The 18,677-nt window shown below is 42.5% G+C and overlaps 1 protein-coding gene across 2 annotated transcripts in view; it reads right to left on the bottom strand.

Annotated features, from left to right (window-relative positions):
* LOC142767260 (uncharacterized) overlaps positions 1-18,677 on the bottom strand; it is a 62,794-nt gene that overhangs the window by 930 nt on the left and 43,187 nt on the right. The window contains exons 23-29 of one of the 2 annotated variants that reach the window (XM_075868557.1): positions 17,697-17,819; positions 15,729-15,904; positions 15,072-15,157; positions 14,510-14,603; positions 13,746-13,839; positions 9,552-9,702; positions 8,674-8,881 (exon numbers count right to left, since the gene is read on the bottom strand). In XM_075868557.1, the coding sequence (XP_075724672.1) occupies positions 8,711-8,881; positions 9,552-9,702; positions 13,746-13,839; positions 14,510-14,603; positions 15,072-15,157; positions 15,729-15,904; positions 17,697-17,819 (895 nt within the window). In that variant the 3' untranslated portion in view covers positions 8,674-8,710. Of the gene's footprint in view, positions 1-15; positions 8,882-9,551; positions 9,703-13,745; positions 13,840-14,509; positions 14,604-15,071; positions 15,158-15,728; positions 15,905-17,696; positions 17,820-18,677 lie in introns of those variants that run through there. The other variant, XM_075868556.1, reaches the window with a different exon arrangement.

Below are 18,677 nucleotides of genomic sequence, written 5' to 3'. Positions count from 1 at the left end.
ACAAGTATACATGAGCATGTAGCAAATACGTTGTCTTTATTCAAAGTTTTATGTACACACACAAACACTGTTACGGGGTCATATATTATATACACACACACCTTCGTATGCGATACAGCAACTCCCATTCTGTTCGGTAGGAGCGTTCGCACGACTATTGCTTGTAAGAATCTGGCGTCATGTGCATGCCACCACCTGCCATGACAGTTGTGCACAATGTACTCTTTTGATCAGATTCATTACACCACTGGCTGAGCGCTGTACACTCCTAACGTGCAATGGGGAAAAGTTAAATTAAATATGAAAAAAAAAGCAGCACCCGTTTTAATGTTACACTGAACGCTGATCAAAAGGCCAGCTGTACAAACGTCTGTTTTACATGCAAATACATACACACATGAACACAAAGGCATAGCCAACAAGTTAATTGTGCAGCATAGTCTTATCGGGGCACAGAACATTCAGTCAGACATTGCTTCTAAGCACTGCTCCTGAACGAATGATGCAGTGTTATCAATCCATAATTAGAAAAGCATTAGTAGTTTAGTATAGTCAAACCTCATAACGATGTCACATCCAACATGAAAATGATTTTGTGTTATAAAAAAAATTCCTCATAAACGTACATTTGTAGCATTGCTTATATTCACAAGACAATTCTATGTTAATGTCATTACAAAGTTATATTGACTGAAAAGGCAATGTTCTTCACCATATACAACTGCAGCGCACGCACATATTGCACAATGAAAAAACTGAAGTCTCTAAAACACTGACATTTTGGTAAAACAGAGCGGCAATACATAATTGAGGGGCATGACATACTTGCAGTCAGATGCATTAATTTTCCTTCACAAATGACTAAGTCTCAATAATTTTTTTTTTTCCGAAAAAGTACAGGCATGGTATCTTGAATCAGGTGGAACCGCATCCCAGTACAGTTCAGCAGCACCACCTAAAAATTGGATTACACATGCATGCAGGCAAGTACTGGCAGCAAGCCCACATCTCCTGATCCATTTCATTACTAATCAATTGTTTTTACGTTTCTACAGCTAAACACTCATGTGCGTAATCAATTTTATTGCACAACAAGAGTCACCTGTGTCCTGACGGCATGTCTAATGCACAGACACTGCAAAAACTGCTATGCTACCAGCGTCACCAGACAAACAATAGTTCAGCTGCAGATGCTGTTAACGATCTGAACAACTGACGAAGGAATTGAGAGCTGTGAATCAGCCATCAGCGCTTGAAGTGCTCGCATGTGTAGCTTAATGTCTACCTTGCCCATGAGGGCACTGGGGTGATGTCTAGCCATAGCTCAGAGGAGCATAATCTTTAAGCTCTAAAACGCTTAGCACTACAAACACAGCAGAGACATGCTTATAAACACAATACAAAGATGCGAATGTATAAGTTATCCTGGCTGTTCAAGGTTACAGTAATAATAATTCTAATGGTCCCACAGTAAGACAAAAAAAAGTTGGTAACAAAGAAACTTTAAAAAATATACTGGATTTAAGGAAAATTATCTGCAGCTGCAAAAGAAGCAGCACTGACAGTTGGGTGAGTTGGTGCGAGTTCCTAATCATGAACAGCGCAAAAAACACGAGACATAAAATGACTCAGAGTTTCAACGTGCGTCCTACGCCTACCGCACGGGCCATAAAGTTTCCTATGGCGCCGGCTTCCCTCAAGTTGTGGAGCAAGTTTTCCTGTGCTTGCTGACAGATTTTTGCCTTTGCTACTTCAGCTTTCTAACCATTACAACCAATTTAGTGTCCACAAATGCAACCTCTCGCATAATGACAAGCCATGACAGTATGGCTAAAGAACTGCGGTTTATGAGTGCAGTCTGCAGCTGAAAAGTGCTACGCAAAAAGTTCATGCTGCCAATGATTTTGCCATGGAGGCAGCAACTTGAAAATAGCTGCCTGATGCCTCAGAAAGGCACAGAAATGTAATGTAACAAAAGGACTGGCATGCACGGCAGCATCAAATTACAAGACCATTTTCACCAAAGTTAGTGCAAGGTGGAGATTGGTAAAGGGAGCACCATGAAGAAGAATCAGTTACAAAAGATCTGGAAAACTGAAAACCGAGGAGTTGGCAACCAAGAGTGTCTGCCATCTTCTCCGCATCACATTCACTGTAGAGGAGCTACGAGGAAGATGCCTCAAGAAGACTTGCTCCATCGGCAACCAAGAAGTGCTGGATACAGTTGGTGCGAATGCTATAACTGAACAGAACAGTCCCGAGAACAACCCTTCCGAAAAGAATCCAGAGCAAAGGTGGAGATTGGTAAAGGCATCACCGTGAAGAAGAAGCAGTTACAAAAGATCTGGATAACTCGAAACATAACGACAACAAGTTTGTCTATCAATGACACTGAGTTACAAGTCCGACGCCAGTTTTTGTGTTCTCATCATTATGTGTCCCTTGTTTTTTTGCACCGTTCATGACTATGCAAAAGAAGTCTCTTTCTCCAGCAGCAGAGTAACACTGGGTTAGTTGGCCTTTTACTTTGATTCTTTCAGGAGCCAGAAAAAAGAAAGATGAAAACAATAAAAATACAATTATCTATCTGTCTTCAAGCTTTGAACTACTGTCATTAAAATAATTGAAACATTTCTGTACTGTAAATAACAGTGTGGATCAAGCTTGGATTAGATGAGTTAAAGTGAGCTTATAAAAAACAAGGGGGGGGGGGATAGCATACCTCAAGTAGGACCAGCAAAATTTGAGCAAGAAAATTCGTTATGAAATGTTGCAAAATTTTAAATTTGCCCTCAATAGTTTCATAAAGAAAGCAGAACAGAAAATTCTTGTTAATGAGCTTTCAGGGTCAAAAACACACACTTTTTTTTTTTTCATGTAACTAAAATAAATCCACAGCTGACACAGAATACAGATGAACCAAAAATCTTAAAAGCACTCTGGACAAAAATTTTCAAATGTATGCAAATATTGATATGCCTGTTCAGGTCTTAAACATCAAGAAACATTTTAGGACACCTTACTCAACTCTAAAGCTGTGGCCAAGGGTCTATTCAGCATGATCAACATGAACTTAACTTCAGAGAAATTTCGATCTTTCAAATCCCGTGATCAAGCTCTTTCTCAAACTGTGGTCCCGAAATGCCAACATGACCAGCAGATTCTAAAAGAGAGGTCCACCGTGAGCTGAAGCGGTCATGTTTGAACACAATAAGATTGGAAATGGAGTCAACACTGGACCTTACTAGTAAATAACACACTGCATGCAGCACAGATTGTAGCCTAAACGCAGAAGCAGATTGAAACACGCTCAAGATGTCCATGCAGGCCAACTCCTTCCAATGTGTTAAGAACACCACCCGAAATCAAGGCATTTGAGGAGTTTTTCTTCAGAACATTAAAAATGATGTCAACCCTTACAGAAATGCATAATCTAAAGCCAGGCCAGTTAATAAAGTAGCCCAGGTAATTTTATGAATGTTGCAATGAAAACTAATGCGAATAAGTTGAATCCTGAGACAAATGATGGCTGTATAATTGCCTTCAGTGATTTGACTAATGAGTTTGTGACTGAAGAGACCTTCGAGCAAGTTATTCTAATGAATACAGGATGCATTAATCTCTGAAGTGAAAAGAAAAAAAAAAGAAACTGGAGGCTGCAGTGCCCTTACATGAAAATGACAAATGTTCTAGAAGTTGATCGACAGGACAAGGAAGGGTAGTGATTTAGTGAGATTTGACACATTGATCATGCCATAAACTGGTTCTTGCTTCCATGGTGTTATCATTTACAGTCGCCGCACAGGTTGAAGCACCCAGCTAAGATATTGCCTCCAGAATATGACATCGTCTATACAAAAAACAAACAAACAAAAAAGAATTTTTATAAATGGTCAAGACCACAAGAGAAAAATAAGATTTTCTAGTAATTACGTGCACAACTGCTGCTTCAGCTTTCATTAACAACTGAACATTCAATGTCACAACCTACATGTAAAAAGATGCCACAAATTAGCTAAAATATGACTACTCAAGATGAGGAAAATCGTCTAGAAACTGCCAGTGACAGCAAGCAATCAAGTGACCAGACTTGGCATGCGAGAATCGTGTATACCTGGATTCATTAGTGGTCCTATGCTGGTCCCTTCACTTTGACAGAGTAACATGTGTTCCCATCCTTTATTTGGTGCTGCCTGTATCCCTGGACCCACTCAGAAACTACAAAAATCTCAGAGAGCTCAACCAGTCGGTAAGTATTCATTGTTTAGAGACAAAGCAGGTAAACACGGACTGAAGAGAGAGGTCCTTAATAATGAAAACAGTCCTTAAAAGGCAAAACAGTCCTTAATAATGAAATAGCAGTTTGTGATGCAGCAAATGATTCTGCCACATATTGAAAGAGTGCAATTTGTAATGAGATATCTGGTGATGGTACCCTAAAGCTTTGTCCAGTAAATTACACCCTACAAGTCTAACAGTGTGGGGATTTTTTTTTCTAGCTTGCAGCATGCTCTAGCTTCGCTCCTCGCAGACTGTGCCGACAATTGGTGGCTGAGACAAAGGTGTAAGAGACACTTCTTAGGGATGAGAAAAATAGTCATAAAAAGAACGTGAAATGGCTGGAAAGCTTCAAACAAGATGGTGCTCCTCAGAAAAAGTCATGTACGTGGGCCTCAGCAAATGTCCGACTTCCCAAAAAACTAAGCAAAATAGAAAAGCGGTACAAGTTAACCGCTTTGAAATTCAGGACGAAAAATGGATGAGCTTGGGGCCAAGTTTATGGTCTGAAGTTTAAAAGTGCTCATTCTTAAAACTGCTGTAGTTTCTTTATAAGTTAACCTCACCATGCTATGCAGTTTTTACTGAATCAACCTAGAACTGTCAAACACAAGAAAACAAAGGGATCCATTCAAAGCCCATGCGAACACACATTCATGCAAGCACAAATTTAGGAAAATCCAAATAATGTATTTGCATCTTTCGTCAAAGGATGCCCAGTCACAACAACCAGCACTTTGCCGCAGGCAGTCAGCCTCACGATACACAATGACCCAACACTTCTTTTGGTGCCAGAAATGCTGGAAATGGCAGTGACAAGCAGGGGTCTATCCAGACAAACAGCACATAAGTTCTGACAAGCACTTCCTTCAACTAGACACCTGTTCTTTTTACAATTAAGAATCATTCAGCTAAGACCTACCACTCGTCGGCGTTACTACATCGCAACTGGGACACTGTAACACCTACTAGTGTAAAACCGACTAGTGCCACATTAGCCAGTGTTACAAGTTACACAAGTAGGATTAATCCACTCGAACAGTGCCAAAAACAGCCATAAACAATGTTCTGGGTGCTAAGGCATCTTCTGCACATTTATGTCAAAATTACTATGCAGTACAAACCAAACCAAATAACTGCAGGGTTCAGGAACAGTGCATCCAGGCAGCAAAAAATGGTTTCGCTTCAAAAAAAAAGGTGTCGGACATTTGGTGCATTTATACACAAGTAAGCAATGGACCTGCTCTGCACTGCCGCTACTTCTCAGGTCCGTTGACCTTTTCACATCTCTGGACAACCTATTAGTAATGACCTACAAAAATGACTAACTCCACAGGAAGTGTCAAAACCTTGTTGCTTTCAAAAGACAAAAGCACATAAAATTTTTCTAGGTTTAAAAGTCATCAAGCTGCACTGTGTCTGGAAAAAAAATAAAGAAGCCTCAATCACTGCCCTTTACTACAAGTGATCGATTAACTATTGCAAAAATGAAGTGCTGGTTTAGTTCACAATGATAGTTAAAGCAAGACCACCTCGCAATGTTGTTAATACTGGAAAGAAATGGCACACTGCCTTTGGCAGCACTTAACCTGTCATAGTACTGCTTCTGCAAGAGACTCCACCTTAGTTTAATAAGCATTGCAATAGACGAAAAAAAAAAAAGACACACTGATTACTACAATTGGCCAAAATGTGGCCGCATAATGTGCAAGTACAAGTGCTCATTAGAAAGTGAAGTACTGTGGACAGCCAAACACTATACTGCTGGTGCTAGAGATAAGCCATAACATTATTGTTAGTGCTGAACATTAGAGAGCTCATTCTTTGCACGATATGCAATATGCTACTGTGATATGGTAAATATATGGGGCATGCGTGTCTAACTCTGAGCAGAACCACAGTGGCCACCACCAACCCCTGCAGATCAGCAACAACATGGCTTGAAGTTTCTGAATTGATGTGCTTTTATGCTTGCTGCAGCAGTTGGGAACAAGAAATTAATGGCAAAATAAGCCATTGCCAGTTTTATCTCGCAATGACAGCAACGCAACATTTTGGCAGAATTACAATTACATTTATGAAGCCTACCGTGTTAGGCCTACCATGCTAAGCCTATTTGCTCGGCCACACAGCCAGTATCAAACTCGGACAGTGTTTTGGTCTATGCCTAGATGATGACACCACAGTATTAGTGCCACTGACACAACGGCAATGATGAACACTCCGAAAGCATATTTCCTACGTCACTTAACTCCATGGTCGAACATGGTGCCCAGTGACAGTAGCATAAACATTAAACAAACATTATTTTCTTGATTTGTCTTCAATAGTATTGGAGCAAGTGGTGCATCCACAGTAGAGCTAGCACATCACAGTAGCATGTTACAAATCACGGTAAACTTGAAACCCCTCATAGCACAGACACACTGCAAATTGTATCTTGACTGACAGAAACTGCAGCCATCAGTATCAAGTGGCACGCAGAGTATATTAAACTGACTTCTGGTGCATATATTTTACACTGGGAGAAATGGCCAATCTGAATGTGGTCAATTTTTCAGGCTATATTTTGGGTGGACCAAGAGCAGAGCCACTATGATTCATGGGTCAAATGATTCCATGCTGTAAATACAACAGCAAGGGCATTTTTTTCATGGGTGTTCCTTTACATTCATTTTTTTAAAAATCAGATGGGGCCTGCAGCTTCGTCTTTATTTGAGCTAAACAGGAACTGCAAGCACAGTTCAACATGCAGATGCACAATAAATAAAAATTTGGATGTGCATTGTTCAACATAACCTACCCACATGCAAAGACACAACGTTTGAAATTGCCGCATTAAAAGCTCAAATAAATGAGCAAGTAATAAAGAAGTGTTGTACTTGGTGCACACCATACTATTAACACAGAAAACACCGACCAGCATCAACATCTGTTAGCATTTCACAAGGCTCGGTACAATTGACGACGCAGCCGAGCGTAAACCCTGGCTGACAAAAGTCAAGATGTTCTATCACACACTCACTTGCACAAAACATTGCCTCTAGTTGCCATGCATCTCCCGTCTCATTTATTATCATGCAATTGCATGAGTGGCGACATCTCCGTGCTATTTACCTCTTGACACACACGATACAGTGGACTCCGTAACAACACACGAAAAATCGGTCTGGATTACCGTGCAATCCGATGTTGGTATTGGAAGTTAGAAAACCACGAGTTTCTCCCGGGACGTTAGTGCAAGGTTAAATAAAAATGCCGGTCAGCTTAATTGACCTTGAATTAGAAGAAACGACTGCGCAAGCAGATATACCTGTCTTCCTTCTCAACAGGGCCGTGTGCCCCCAGAAGGTACATACCAAGCTTTTATCCATAAAGAAGTAGTAGCTCATGACACAGTTGCTTAGCTTGTGCATACGGTGGCGATTATGATAATCGGTGGTACTTTTACACACACCACACCATGCAACTTCAGCCCCAACAGGGATGAGATGAATTCGGTGCCGCTTACCACACAGCACATTGCTTCTCCGTAGATTGTACATTTTAGAACAAGAATGGCTGGACGTGTGCACTGGTAGCAAGCCTAACGCAGCTCAGTAAGAAAGAGTACATCCTTGAATAAAACATTTAGGCCTGCATAAGCACTTGATGTAGTGCACCTGGTGTCACATTTCGAGGGATTTCAACCAACAATCTGATAGCTGTCAAGACAGTATTTTGGAGAGATTCAAACAATGCTCTCACTTGACAATTACTACCTTTCATGAAGAACTGCTTTCACTGCACTAACTGCAAAGCCTGACCTACGCAAGGACAATTTCCTCCTTTTGTACGTGTTATTCTCAAAAAACGTGATTTTCTAGTGATGAACAGTGGTTCGACAAGAGATGTCACTGAATCCGATGTTTCGACAAGTGAATCCGTCTTTATTGAGGCTGTGGCTTGTTTACGATATTCTCGTGAACAATACTAACTGAAGATGAATCCGCTTGTTGAGCCATTGTTTCTAGCAACAGCCCTTTGTTAACCACAGCTCATTCACTTAAATTTGCCATTTTCCCGCCATCATCTGTCTCAATACGAAATCCTAGCGACACCTCATCAACACAACTTACCCTAACTAGCTGGTAGTGCTAGCTGCTTTTGACTTGTTCAATGTTAAAGCTAGCTGTAAATTCAGTGTTCCAATGAGTGCATCCCTTTTGTGCTCAAGTGACTTCATATGGTGCCCTCCAGGCATTCTAATCGGACTGAGCAAAATCCACTTCAAACTACGCGTACCTCACGACAGCTTGTACGCATACGTAACTCGCGTGCATGCTGCTCGTGTACATACGAAGCATGTACGCATACTGTTGCAGCAACAGTGTCATGCAGCTGGAGATGACAAACCGCGTCAAGCCCGGCTGAAACCACCAGGGGCCACTTGTCATACGCAGGTGCTATTGTGTGGGCCTCCGTGGGTGTATGTGGCCCTCTGCCCCTGTGGCTCCAGGCTGACGTCCTCGGCTGACGGTGTCATCTGGATGCTCGGAGTGCCACTGCTGCTGGCCCCGCTGCTCCCGACAGGCTGTGCAGTGCTGCTCCCACTGTAGACAGCCTGCACATGTGAGAAGTGCCTACATTAGATGAAAAGCAAGCACTGCTTTTAACCTTCGGACACTGGTTCATTTGTGTTGATTGTGCGGCACACTAAATGTATCACTTAAACCTTCTTATTACAGACCAATTGTTAAGACACTTATTTTATGTGCCCTTCATTTGGGAAATGCCCTCAAGGTATAGATTCGATTGTGGACTGATGCTTAATTCAACTCCTTTTAATGCCAAGAACAGCTAATAAGTAGCACCACTTTCCATTAAACTGGTGTATATCGTCATGACTGTTAGCTATATATTGCCCAGTTTCTTTATAGTACCAAACACTTGTGTAACACCTTTTTTTAGGAGGTCCTTAAAGCAATTAAAAAAAACCCAAATGAGACACCACAAGCTCTTTTTTTGTGTGGTGAATAGCTGAAAAAGCACATTCCTCGCACATCTGAACTGTGGGTGCTGTTAGCTGACACCATTCACACGATCTCATTAATGTGTGTAACTCGCACCGAGTCTCCTTTACGCAAGTCCAACGTTGGGAGATATGAGGGTTGAGCAGGGAAGACAAACATCAAGGGACGTGAGAGAGTCGAGTGTTATCGCAAAGTTTCAAGCAAATCAATGCAATCCCATCTGACTTTTGCCTAGACACGTTGATTCGAAAGAGGACCCACCTTGAGGACCTGCTGGCAGGCCTCCGAGTCCAATGGTATTGGGTCTTCGTTTTCACGGTTGAAGATGATCAGCGCAATCTTGGCCGGGTGGGGTACAGCCGGGGGAAGACTGGGCCGTTCACTTCCGCTTTCCTGCCGCTTCCACGGGAGCCTGTCAAACAAGGGAGTGTACCTTGTTTCAATGGTGCTCGGCCAGAACACATTCTCCTATGCCCACCAAACCGCGAACCTTATTCATAAAAATCTGCCAAACCCTACGCATTATGGGAATCAATGTAATGTGAAGCGATCATGTATGCAGCGCATTGTTTTCCTTTGAAAAAAATCAAGGCATTCATGGCATAGCATAAAGTGTCATTCATTGTCTCACGTTTACACTTTGATATATATACCATTATAATAAAATTTATATATTGTGATATATACAACGCATGACTCGTTATTTATGTTCTTCGTACGCTCATGTCGTGCCATTCAAATTTTTACATATATCAAGCTAATGGAATGGTGGCTCGTCCACGTGTCATGTAAATCATGCAAATATGGCCTGCATTTCATGATTTTCATGTTATCATATGTTCTTTATGTTCACCATAAACTAATGTCACATCGTACCAGTTTTCGTATACTCTTTATCAATTTACTGAAAAGTTCACTAGCACACCATGAGCGTGGCACCTGAATTATGCCGTGCATGACATGCATGCTTTTCTTGATTTTCACAATGCGACCTGTCATTTACATATGCCTTATAGTCATGCTATGCCAAATTTATTATCTTTCAAGCTAGTTAAATTGCCGCGACTACTCTATGAAAATGGCATGTAAACAATGCCACACATACAGCAAAATAGAGTTGGGGCTGGTTGGTTTGGGTTCATTTTGAAACAGTGCCAAAGACAAAAGACACAAAAGTATTTCCAAGTCTTCTTCTGTGTCTTGTTTTTTAGGGGCGAAGCTCCTTATGGCGTGGCTTGTGCGTCCCTCGTAGTACGTAACCACCAGTGGCACATACCCGAAATAGCGGTCCTTACGATTTTGACCTCCAAGGTGGTTCCGGTGAGAGATTTATTCTGTGCGTTGTTGAACAATAAAAGATAGTGCTCAATGCACATGTTAATGGCTGCTAAGGGGGAATGAGAGACAGGACCATTCGGCCTTTAGGTAACGCGCACGCTGCGATCCCCATTAGCAGCTATTGGCATGTACATTGAGCACGGTCTGACAAGAAAGGGTTGCTACGTTATACTCGCTGGGTGTAACTTCCTTGGTTTTAGAAAGGTTTAGCGAGCGTTGGGCCGCATAGCCATGAATACAGTGAACTAGTATATACCATGAACTCGAGGTGGTTAAAGGTGGGAAGTAAATCCGAAGCGCAAGCCGTAAGAAAGTGTGCATGTGCCACCTCCCGTTTAGTCCTTGAAATGTCCGCTAGATGGCGGTGCTTCTATATGGAGAATATATGATGAAAAGAAGCGAGATGGTGGTACTTGGAGTGCTGAATAGATGGACGAACGGACACACAGACAGATGCATGGATGGACGCATGAACGGACGCAGGCGCGGATGCATGGACGAACGCAGGGACGGACGCACGAACAGACGCACGCACGGACGGGTGGATGGACGCATGGACGGTTACACAGACATACGCAGGAACGAACGGAAGCAAGAACGAATGGACGGACGAATGCTTCGCCCCACTCCCCATCATTCACTACGTGGATATGCTGCCATTTTTTTTTTGCACTGTTTCAAAATGAATGCCATACATGACATGTATTTCATAACTTTCATGTTACGATCTGCATTTATTTTTATCATACACTCATGTCATGTCATTTTGATGCGTACTTTAATAAAACGGCCACAGGAGCACCAAGACCACGGCATGTAAATCACGCTGTTCATGAAATACATGTTATGATTTTCATGTTACAAGCTAACCTTTATGTTCGTCATAAACTCATATCACACCATAACAACTTTAGTATATATCCAGCTAACAAAACAGACACAAGGGCACAACGTTGCAGACAGATATCCTCAGTTGCAAACTATAGCTATCTTATGTGCTTGGGATCTTGCCTACAATCATAACAAAGTATTTTTCACTTTACACGTATTTGGCATATATTGCTTGCTTGGCCTTGCACACCAAAATAAAGTCACTCAAAGCAAATGACCCAGTAATGTCATCACATCAACTTTAAAAAGTATGGGACGAGAAAAACTTTTTCCGCAAAACTTATTTTCCTTAGGCTCGATCCAACATTCATAAAATTATCAAATGAGCACAAGGTTACAAACGGTGATGACAAATGTGAGAGTAGACACATACTTTTAAATAACAAGGCTGTACAAGTTTATCAGTGCATGACCTAACAGCACAAACAGGAAGAACATGGGGCAAGTTTTTCGGTGAATTAGCACTTTTGATAATTCTTCCGAAATTCTTTAGTACTGTATTTACTCAAATGTAACACGACCACGATTGTAGCACGAAAAGTGACTTTTCATTGAAAAAAAAAAAAGAGAGAACACGAATGTAACCTGAGTAAAGCGGGGAGAAAAAAAGTTCCTTTGCTTGCTGCCCATGGTAAAGGCAAAGGCATCCCAGTTTCTAAATATGAGGTAAGTTTTGTTTATTCGTGGCTTTTATAGCCATCATCTCCGGTGGTTGAGCCTTTTTTGTCACTTTCTTCCTCCCAGATAAAGTCATCCTCTGTGCCATCCATATAGTTCGATATACAGCACTTTTTAAGCGCTTGAACTATCATGTCGTGTGGCAGGCCGCACCAAGCGGCGGGCACCCAATTGGCATTCTTCGCGGCGCTAGTGTGCTTTATCCTACTCGTAGGTGTGAAAGCCCAATCTTCTCGCATCCATTCTCCGTACAGCTGCCGCATTCTATCCTTAAATGGTTTGTTTAGGCAGACATCTAATGGCTGCAGCATGAACGTCGTACCTCTGCGAATAACAGCAAGCTGCGTCTCAGTTTTCCGCATCAGCTTCTTCACTTCGTGCGTCAGGAGACCGCATAATGAGTCGAGAACTAAGACAGTAGTGGGGTGGAGGAGCGCACCTGGCCGTCAGCACCACACAGTCTTGACCCAGTCAACCATAAGCGGAGTGTCGATCCATTCTTTTTCTTGGCAGCGAATAATCACATCCCTGGGAAATAGCTTGTTCGGGATGATGTATGGCGGCAACTTGCACCCATCCGCCAAGCAGGCTAACATCACGGTTAGCCGCATCTTCTCATTGCCTGTTGTCCTTATGTGAACTTGGGGGGCACCTGTTCCGCTGACAGTCCTTGACAAAGGCATGTTCAAGAATACCAGAGTCTGGTCCCCGTTGCCAATTTGCCCCAACGGCATTTGCGGCGCATGTCGAGCACATAGCACTGAAACTCCACTATCTCCGAATCGCAATCTGCTGGTAGCTTCTGCCTTATTGACGTTCGTCCGAGAGAAAATCCATTTCTTCGCATTAACTTTTGTGCCCATCCACGCGAGTTCTTCCGCAGGATCCCATCTCTCGAGCTACGTCTCGGGCTTTCCACTGAATCAGTTCAACGTTGACCCCCAATAGGCGATATCGCTGCTCAATCACAAATTCCGCCACTTTTTTTTTTCCCACGAGTTCTGTGTGATGGCTACAACGAGGTCTATGGAAGCCTTTTCAGCCGGGCTCACTTTTGAAGAGCTCTTCACGCTGGTGCCTCCACACACGGATAGTAGATTCCACCACATCTAGCCGTCGAGCCGAAGCTGAGTTCCCGATTTCCTCAGTCATCAGTATTGCACTTCTCTTAAAGTGGGCACCGTATTAAACTCGTCGCGCTGACATTTGGAGCAGAAGTCGGGGAAGCAAAAGGAAATTAACTGCCAGCGAAACACGTCGCGAACAATAGGATTGCATTGTATTCGATGTTGCCAGCTTGCATATGTTGCCAGCACAAGGTTGAAAGATTGCTAGGTTCGTCGTAGCTATTTTAAGGAACCAGTGGAGCAGCAGAGCCAAGCCCCAATTTGAGGTGCTTTAATTAAAACGCAGACCCCCAAATCACTTCAGAAAGATTTTGAAAGAAACTCGTGTTACATTCGAGTAAATATGGCAAGCTGGTCGCAAAATGAAATAAATAAAAAGTGAATTACCTCGACAGATTTGTTGTCCGCTAACAGCTCTTACCTTTTGGTTTTGGAAGTGGTTGTGTGGCCAGCAGTTGATGACTGTGGGTTGAACGCAGATGGATCCAGGTAAGGAGTGTGTATGTGGATCTTCCCTGCACAGCAACAATTCGCAGTACAGCTGCTACACTGCATCATGTTAAATGCAATGCGCTTGGAGAAACACAGAACACACACAAATATGAAATTGAACATATTCATCATCGTAGAAACGAAATATATTGAAATTTCATTTGCTGTTTCTACACAACAAGTTGCGGAATGGTGCTGTCATTGTAATTCTACTTGCAAACACTTCCTGAGAGCAAAGTGACTTCAATTCCCCAACAACAAACATATCGCTGACACATCTGACAAAGACAACCTTTGTTCCCACTGCTCAGCATTCCAAATCACAATTAAATAGATTGATTGATTGATATGTGGGGTTTAACATCCCAAAACCACCATATAATTATGAGAGACACCGTAGTGGAGGGCTCCGAAAATTTAGACCACCTTGGGTTCATTAACGTGCGCCCAAATCTAAGCACACCGTCCTACAACATTTCCGCCTCCATCAGAAATGCAGCCGTCGCAGCTGGGATTTGATGCCGCGACCTGCGGGTTAGCAGCCGAGTACGTTAGCCACTAGACCACTGCGGCGGGGCGACACACAATTAAATAGTCATAAGTAACTAGCTCAATAAAGATCAACATTCAACAAAGCCCAAAACTCGAGTTTTGAAAAGAAGCTTCGTGGTGTAAGCCACACGGAAGACGCACCTTTGGGAAGGTGGACCACCCTGGAAGTGTCAATTTCCACAGCTCCGTGTGTCTGTGCGAGCTCTCTGTATTTAGTCAGATCCACGTCCACCACCTGTTAGAGCAATTGAGATGGTCAAGACAGCCGAGCATGTATGTATGCCAAGTACTGAGTAGGATAAAACCAGGTAAACATGAAAGTGTAACTGCTTTGAGAGAGGGAAACCCTTGTTTTTTGTGGCTAATATTTTTAATAGCATTATTCTTTTCGTTATGATATATTCAAATCTGTTTATAACAAATTCAAATCTGCAACAAAAATAACTTTGTTATATCCAAAATTCATTATAAATGTTTGTCATTATCACTGAATTTATTACAAGACTATTCTTGACTTACTTTGTTATAACCAATAACTCGTTATATCCATGTTCATTACATAAAGGTTCAAGTGTATGGATCATTCTGATTATGAATACTGAAAACTGCAAGAGAACACTTTTTATGGTTTATGTGCTGTGTTCGTTCAAAAACATGTTACACGAGGGCATTAGAGACGACATCGAGACAACAAACCACAAACCTGTAGCGTAAAAGCCACGTCATCCTCTAGCAGGGGCACCAAGAAGTCAGGCGAGAATGTTTCAGAGTACAACTGGGCTGCCAAGCCTGCAATAAAATCAATCCCTTTTTTCAGAGAAAGATGCACCAGCTGATGGAAACCCTTGGTAAAGCACAAGGAATATTGACATTTAAACATCGCTTTACTAAAGTGGGCAGCTAAGAGAGTAGAAGAATGTGCACAACAACAAAAACATGTAGAAATGGAGAGTTGGTGTTGTCTTTTGTCCCGTTTCCCGCCCGCTGCCCCTTCCTAATCTCTCTCTATTTCTTTTTCTACACCATGTCTGGTGTCTGAGAAGCTGCCCAGAGTGCCATAAAGGTGCATCATACAACACTTTCAGTTGCTCGGCCATTATGATATCAGAGTGCTTAAGAACCCTGCATTTGATTAGAACCAGCAACTAGTTCCGCACAGTAACACCTTTTCTACAACAACAGGACACTCCCTAGATGCTTATCAAGGCATATTACACAACTGCGTCGCATGATGAACCTAACTTAACTATCAAACTTGACCTAACCAAACCAAACCAGCTATGAGGCACTGCCCCTGACACTGAGTGCACAGCTACTAGCTGCTCATTGTGAACCTTGACCTCAACAAAAGGTCACTAACCGAGCCAGTCCTTTTCCTCGAGCCCTCGGTCCTGCCAGTGGGCTGAGGGCAGCTGGGGCAGTAGATGTTGGGCCAAACTGGACCCTGCGACCAGCGCAGAGTGCAAGCCTGCAGCCGTCATGCGCGTCCGCTGGCGACAGCCCACGCCCAGGCCCAGCTGCAGTTCACGCTTGCGCCTGCGTCATTGGTTGCATCTATAGCTTTCTCGGCTGCACTTCCGCGCATCTAAGCGTTATTACATACATGTCATTGCAGTGAAGTTGGAAGTGTGCCATTGTTGCTACTTCCAGCTCTGGTAACACACACGCACACAAAAAAGGAAACAAACAATAAAATATGAAGCCTACAAACAAAAACTGCATGAAGATCAACTTCAATTTACGTATTGTATTGCAGCTGAGATACTATACACAGAAACTATACTGTTCATTAGAAAATCAGCAACCTTTGTAATACAATCCACAACATACGTCAACGAACAGTACCTGAAGTTAATGTCTGCCACTATGCTAACGTGGTGCTCAAAAGAAAATTTAAGGCACGCTGTGGGCAGTAACATCCAAAACCCTCGGCACCCAAAGAATTAATGAAATCACTGCGTCAGATTACATCTCAACCAGAAAAAACGGTGCGCCCATCACTCCTATGCAAAAACCTTTACAATACAATTTCATTGCACGTGCCTAAGTGTGTACAAGAAATACAGAATATACAGTGCAACCCCGATTATGCAACATTCACAGGACCACGCAAAACTGATGTGTACAGTTAAACCCCTTTATAAAAGGCATGCTCTTGGAAAAAATTCTTGTCTTTTATATGAGATGTCTCTTATAAGCAGAGGACCTGAAATGCACTTTATTATGAACCCATATTTTACTATAGACACACTGTCTTTTATACCCACTTGTCTCTTATAAAGGGGTTGGACTGTAATTCGGACGTCTTATAATCGAAAAACAAAGAATACAGCTGAATTTATAACATCTAGCATCAACTACAGCCATCTAGTGAACATTGCAAGAAATAAACTAGAGGTGGCTATCTACTACAAGTACATACCTGAGAGGGATGTACAGACCAACGCCCTATGGAGCTTCGCCCCTAAAACAAACGCATGGCCTCCGAGATGAAGGGGGCGCGTGGCGTGTTTCTATTCCATGCACTCGCCATCTCTGAGGCCATGCAAAGCCCTCGCCGCGCCGAGGATGGGATGGTTGTGCACCGCCATCGAACACTGAGTTTTTGTTGTCGGGGTTGTCATAGTGAATTTAGTTGAGGACACCTGCTGCGCAGGGCCTGTTCGACCGGTCAATAACTACACGGCCAGTTGGTTGAGCAAGCGCTAGAGCATGGAAACAGAGGGGCTGAATGATACTTCGGCGTCGATCCATGTGCATTCGTTACGGGAGAAAACAAGAGCTTTGGGCTACAAAAAGCTTCGTCACACATTTCGTGGGCCAGAAGAAGCAATACTGTCATGCTAAATTTTCGCTGTTATAAATCTCATTACATTTTTCTCCTGCATAATGAAACATCCCTCCAAATTGGCGTCAACTTTTCTGAAGAAAAGATGGGTTCATTTTATGCGAGTTAATACGGTACATGCGCTGCCGAAAACATTCGGGAAAAGGTTGCCTAAACAAAATAAATTTACACTAATAAAAAAAAGAGACAGGTAGAGCTTTGAAAGGATTTGTATGTATTGCACATAGATTACGTGTCCAGCGTTGCTAATGTGGCCACTGTCGAATTTCACCACGTTGCCAGATTCACCACTTATCAACTCTGATTGGCCCTGAGGACTGCTACAGCCTCCGATTGGTTCAAAATGTCACTATTATGAAATTTGACAATAAAGCAACACCTGACAGTGCCAAATAGTGCCCAAAAATGGGTAAATAAGGCTGGACCCACCACACCCACTCGTTCCACTGTTTTAGGCAACAACTTAAGAAGCATGCTCACTTGTCCACTTCTGCTTTGAGCGCCGACACCATGTTGTTGAGCTCAGCCTCAAGGTCCCGGTAGGGACTCTTGTCTCGCGCCAGGGTGGACGCAAAGGGACTGAAGCACTGCTCCACAAATTGGCTGCCAAAAAAAAAGAACAGAGCAGCATTTCATTCCACAAAGTGCTCCCACATGAAAGATTGAACGCACATCTTTAGAAAAAAATGCAATGTTTGTTACAGGGTGACCACCCGTCCCAAGACTCACGGGACTGTACCGTATTGAGGGCTCTTGTCCCGTGTCCCATAATAGACATAAAAATCTTGAAAAATGTTCCACATTTCACAATTTATTATTATTGTTCGGCAGTGCCTTGACTTCAGCTGCACATGGACACTCTGTTGGAAGTTGTGTTAGCTGCAAGCATTCCAACTTTATCAACTTGAACAAAGTAAAACAAGTAGTGTGAAGCACTTCCCATGCTCAGAATTAGAAACTTCTTGACACTAAGCCATACCTGTTTTGTGAGCGACTATTGTTTGAGTCTCCAAATTTTGACGTTGATATTAACAATTATGTTTTGAGTCGGATCATATTACAGTGATGCATAGAAGTTTCATTTTTTTCAGACAGATGTATATTCTTAACCCCCTTTTTCGCCCCTGGTCACTGTGTCGCGCATGCCTCATCAGTCAGAAGGTGCTCACCCAGGTTTGTTAGTCATGTCAGGACCCAGCATCAACCTACTGCCAGTACTGTGCGCTGCTTTAAAATGAGCCAATGACAAGCTGCTCAACATGCAACACTTGCTGCATTTGATAAAAAAGATAATGTCATTAAATAGGGCCATTAACCACGTTAAACCAAAGAGGAGAAATGAATCGAGGAGTCTGTTTTTATTATATGCCCTCACATGAAGTTTACAACTAATGAAGCCAAAAAAAGCATAGAGGGTATTGCAGTTTTATGTTTTTTTAATTTCTTTTTGAAGCATAATAA

The sequence above is a fragment of the Rhipicephalus microplus genome, chromosome 7 (genome assembly GCF_043290135.1).
Source record: "Rhipicephalus microplus isolate Deutch F79 chromosome 7, USDA_Rmic, whole genome shotgun sequence".
Classification (NCBI taxonomy): Eukaryota; Metazoa; Arthropoda; class Arachnida; order Ixodida; family Ixodidae; genus Rhipicephalus; species Rhipicephalus microplus.
This window is presented reverse-complemented; position numbering and strand designations above follow the sequence as displayed.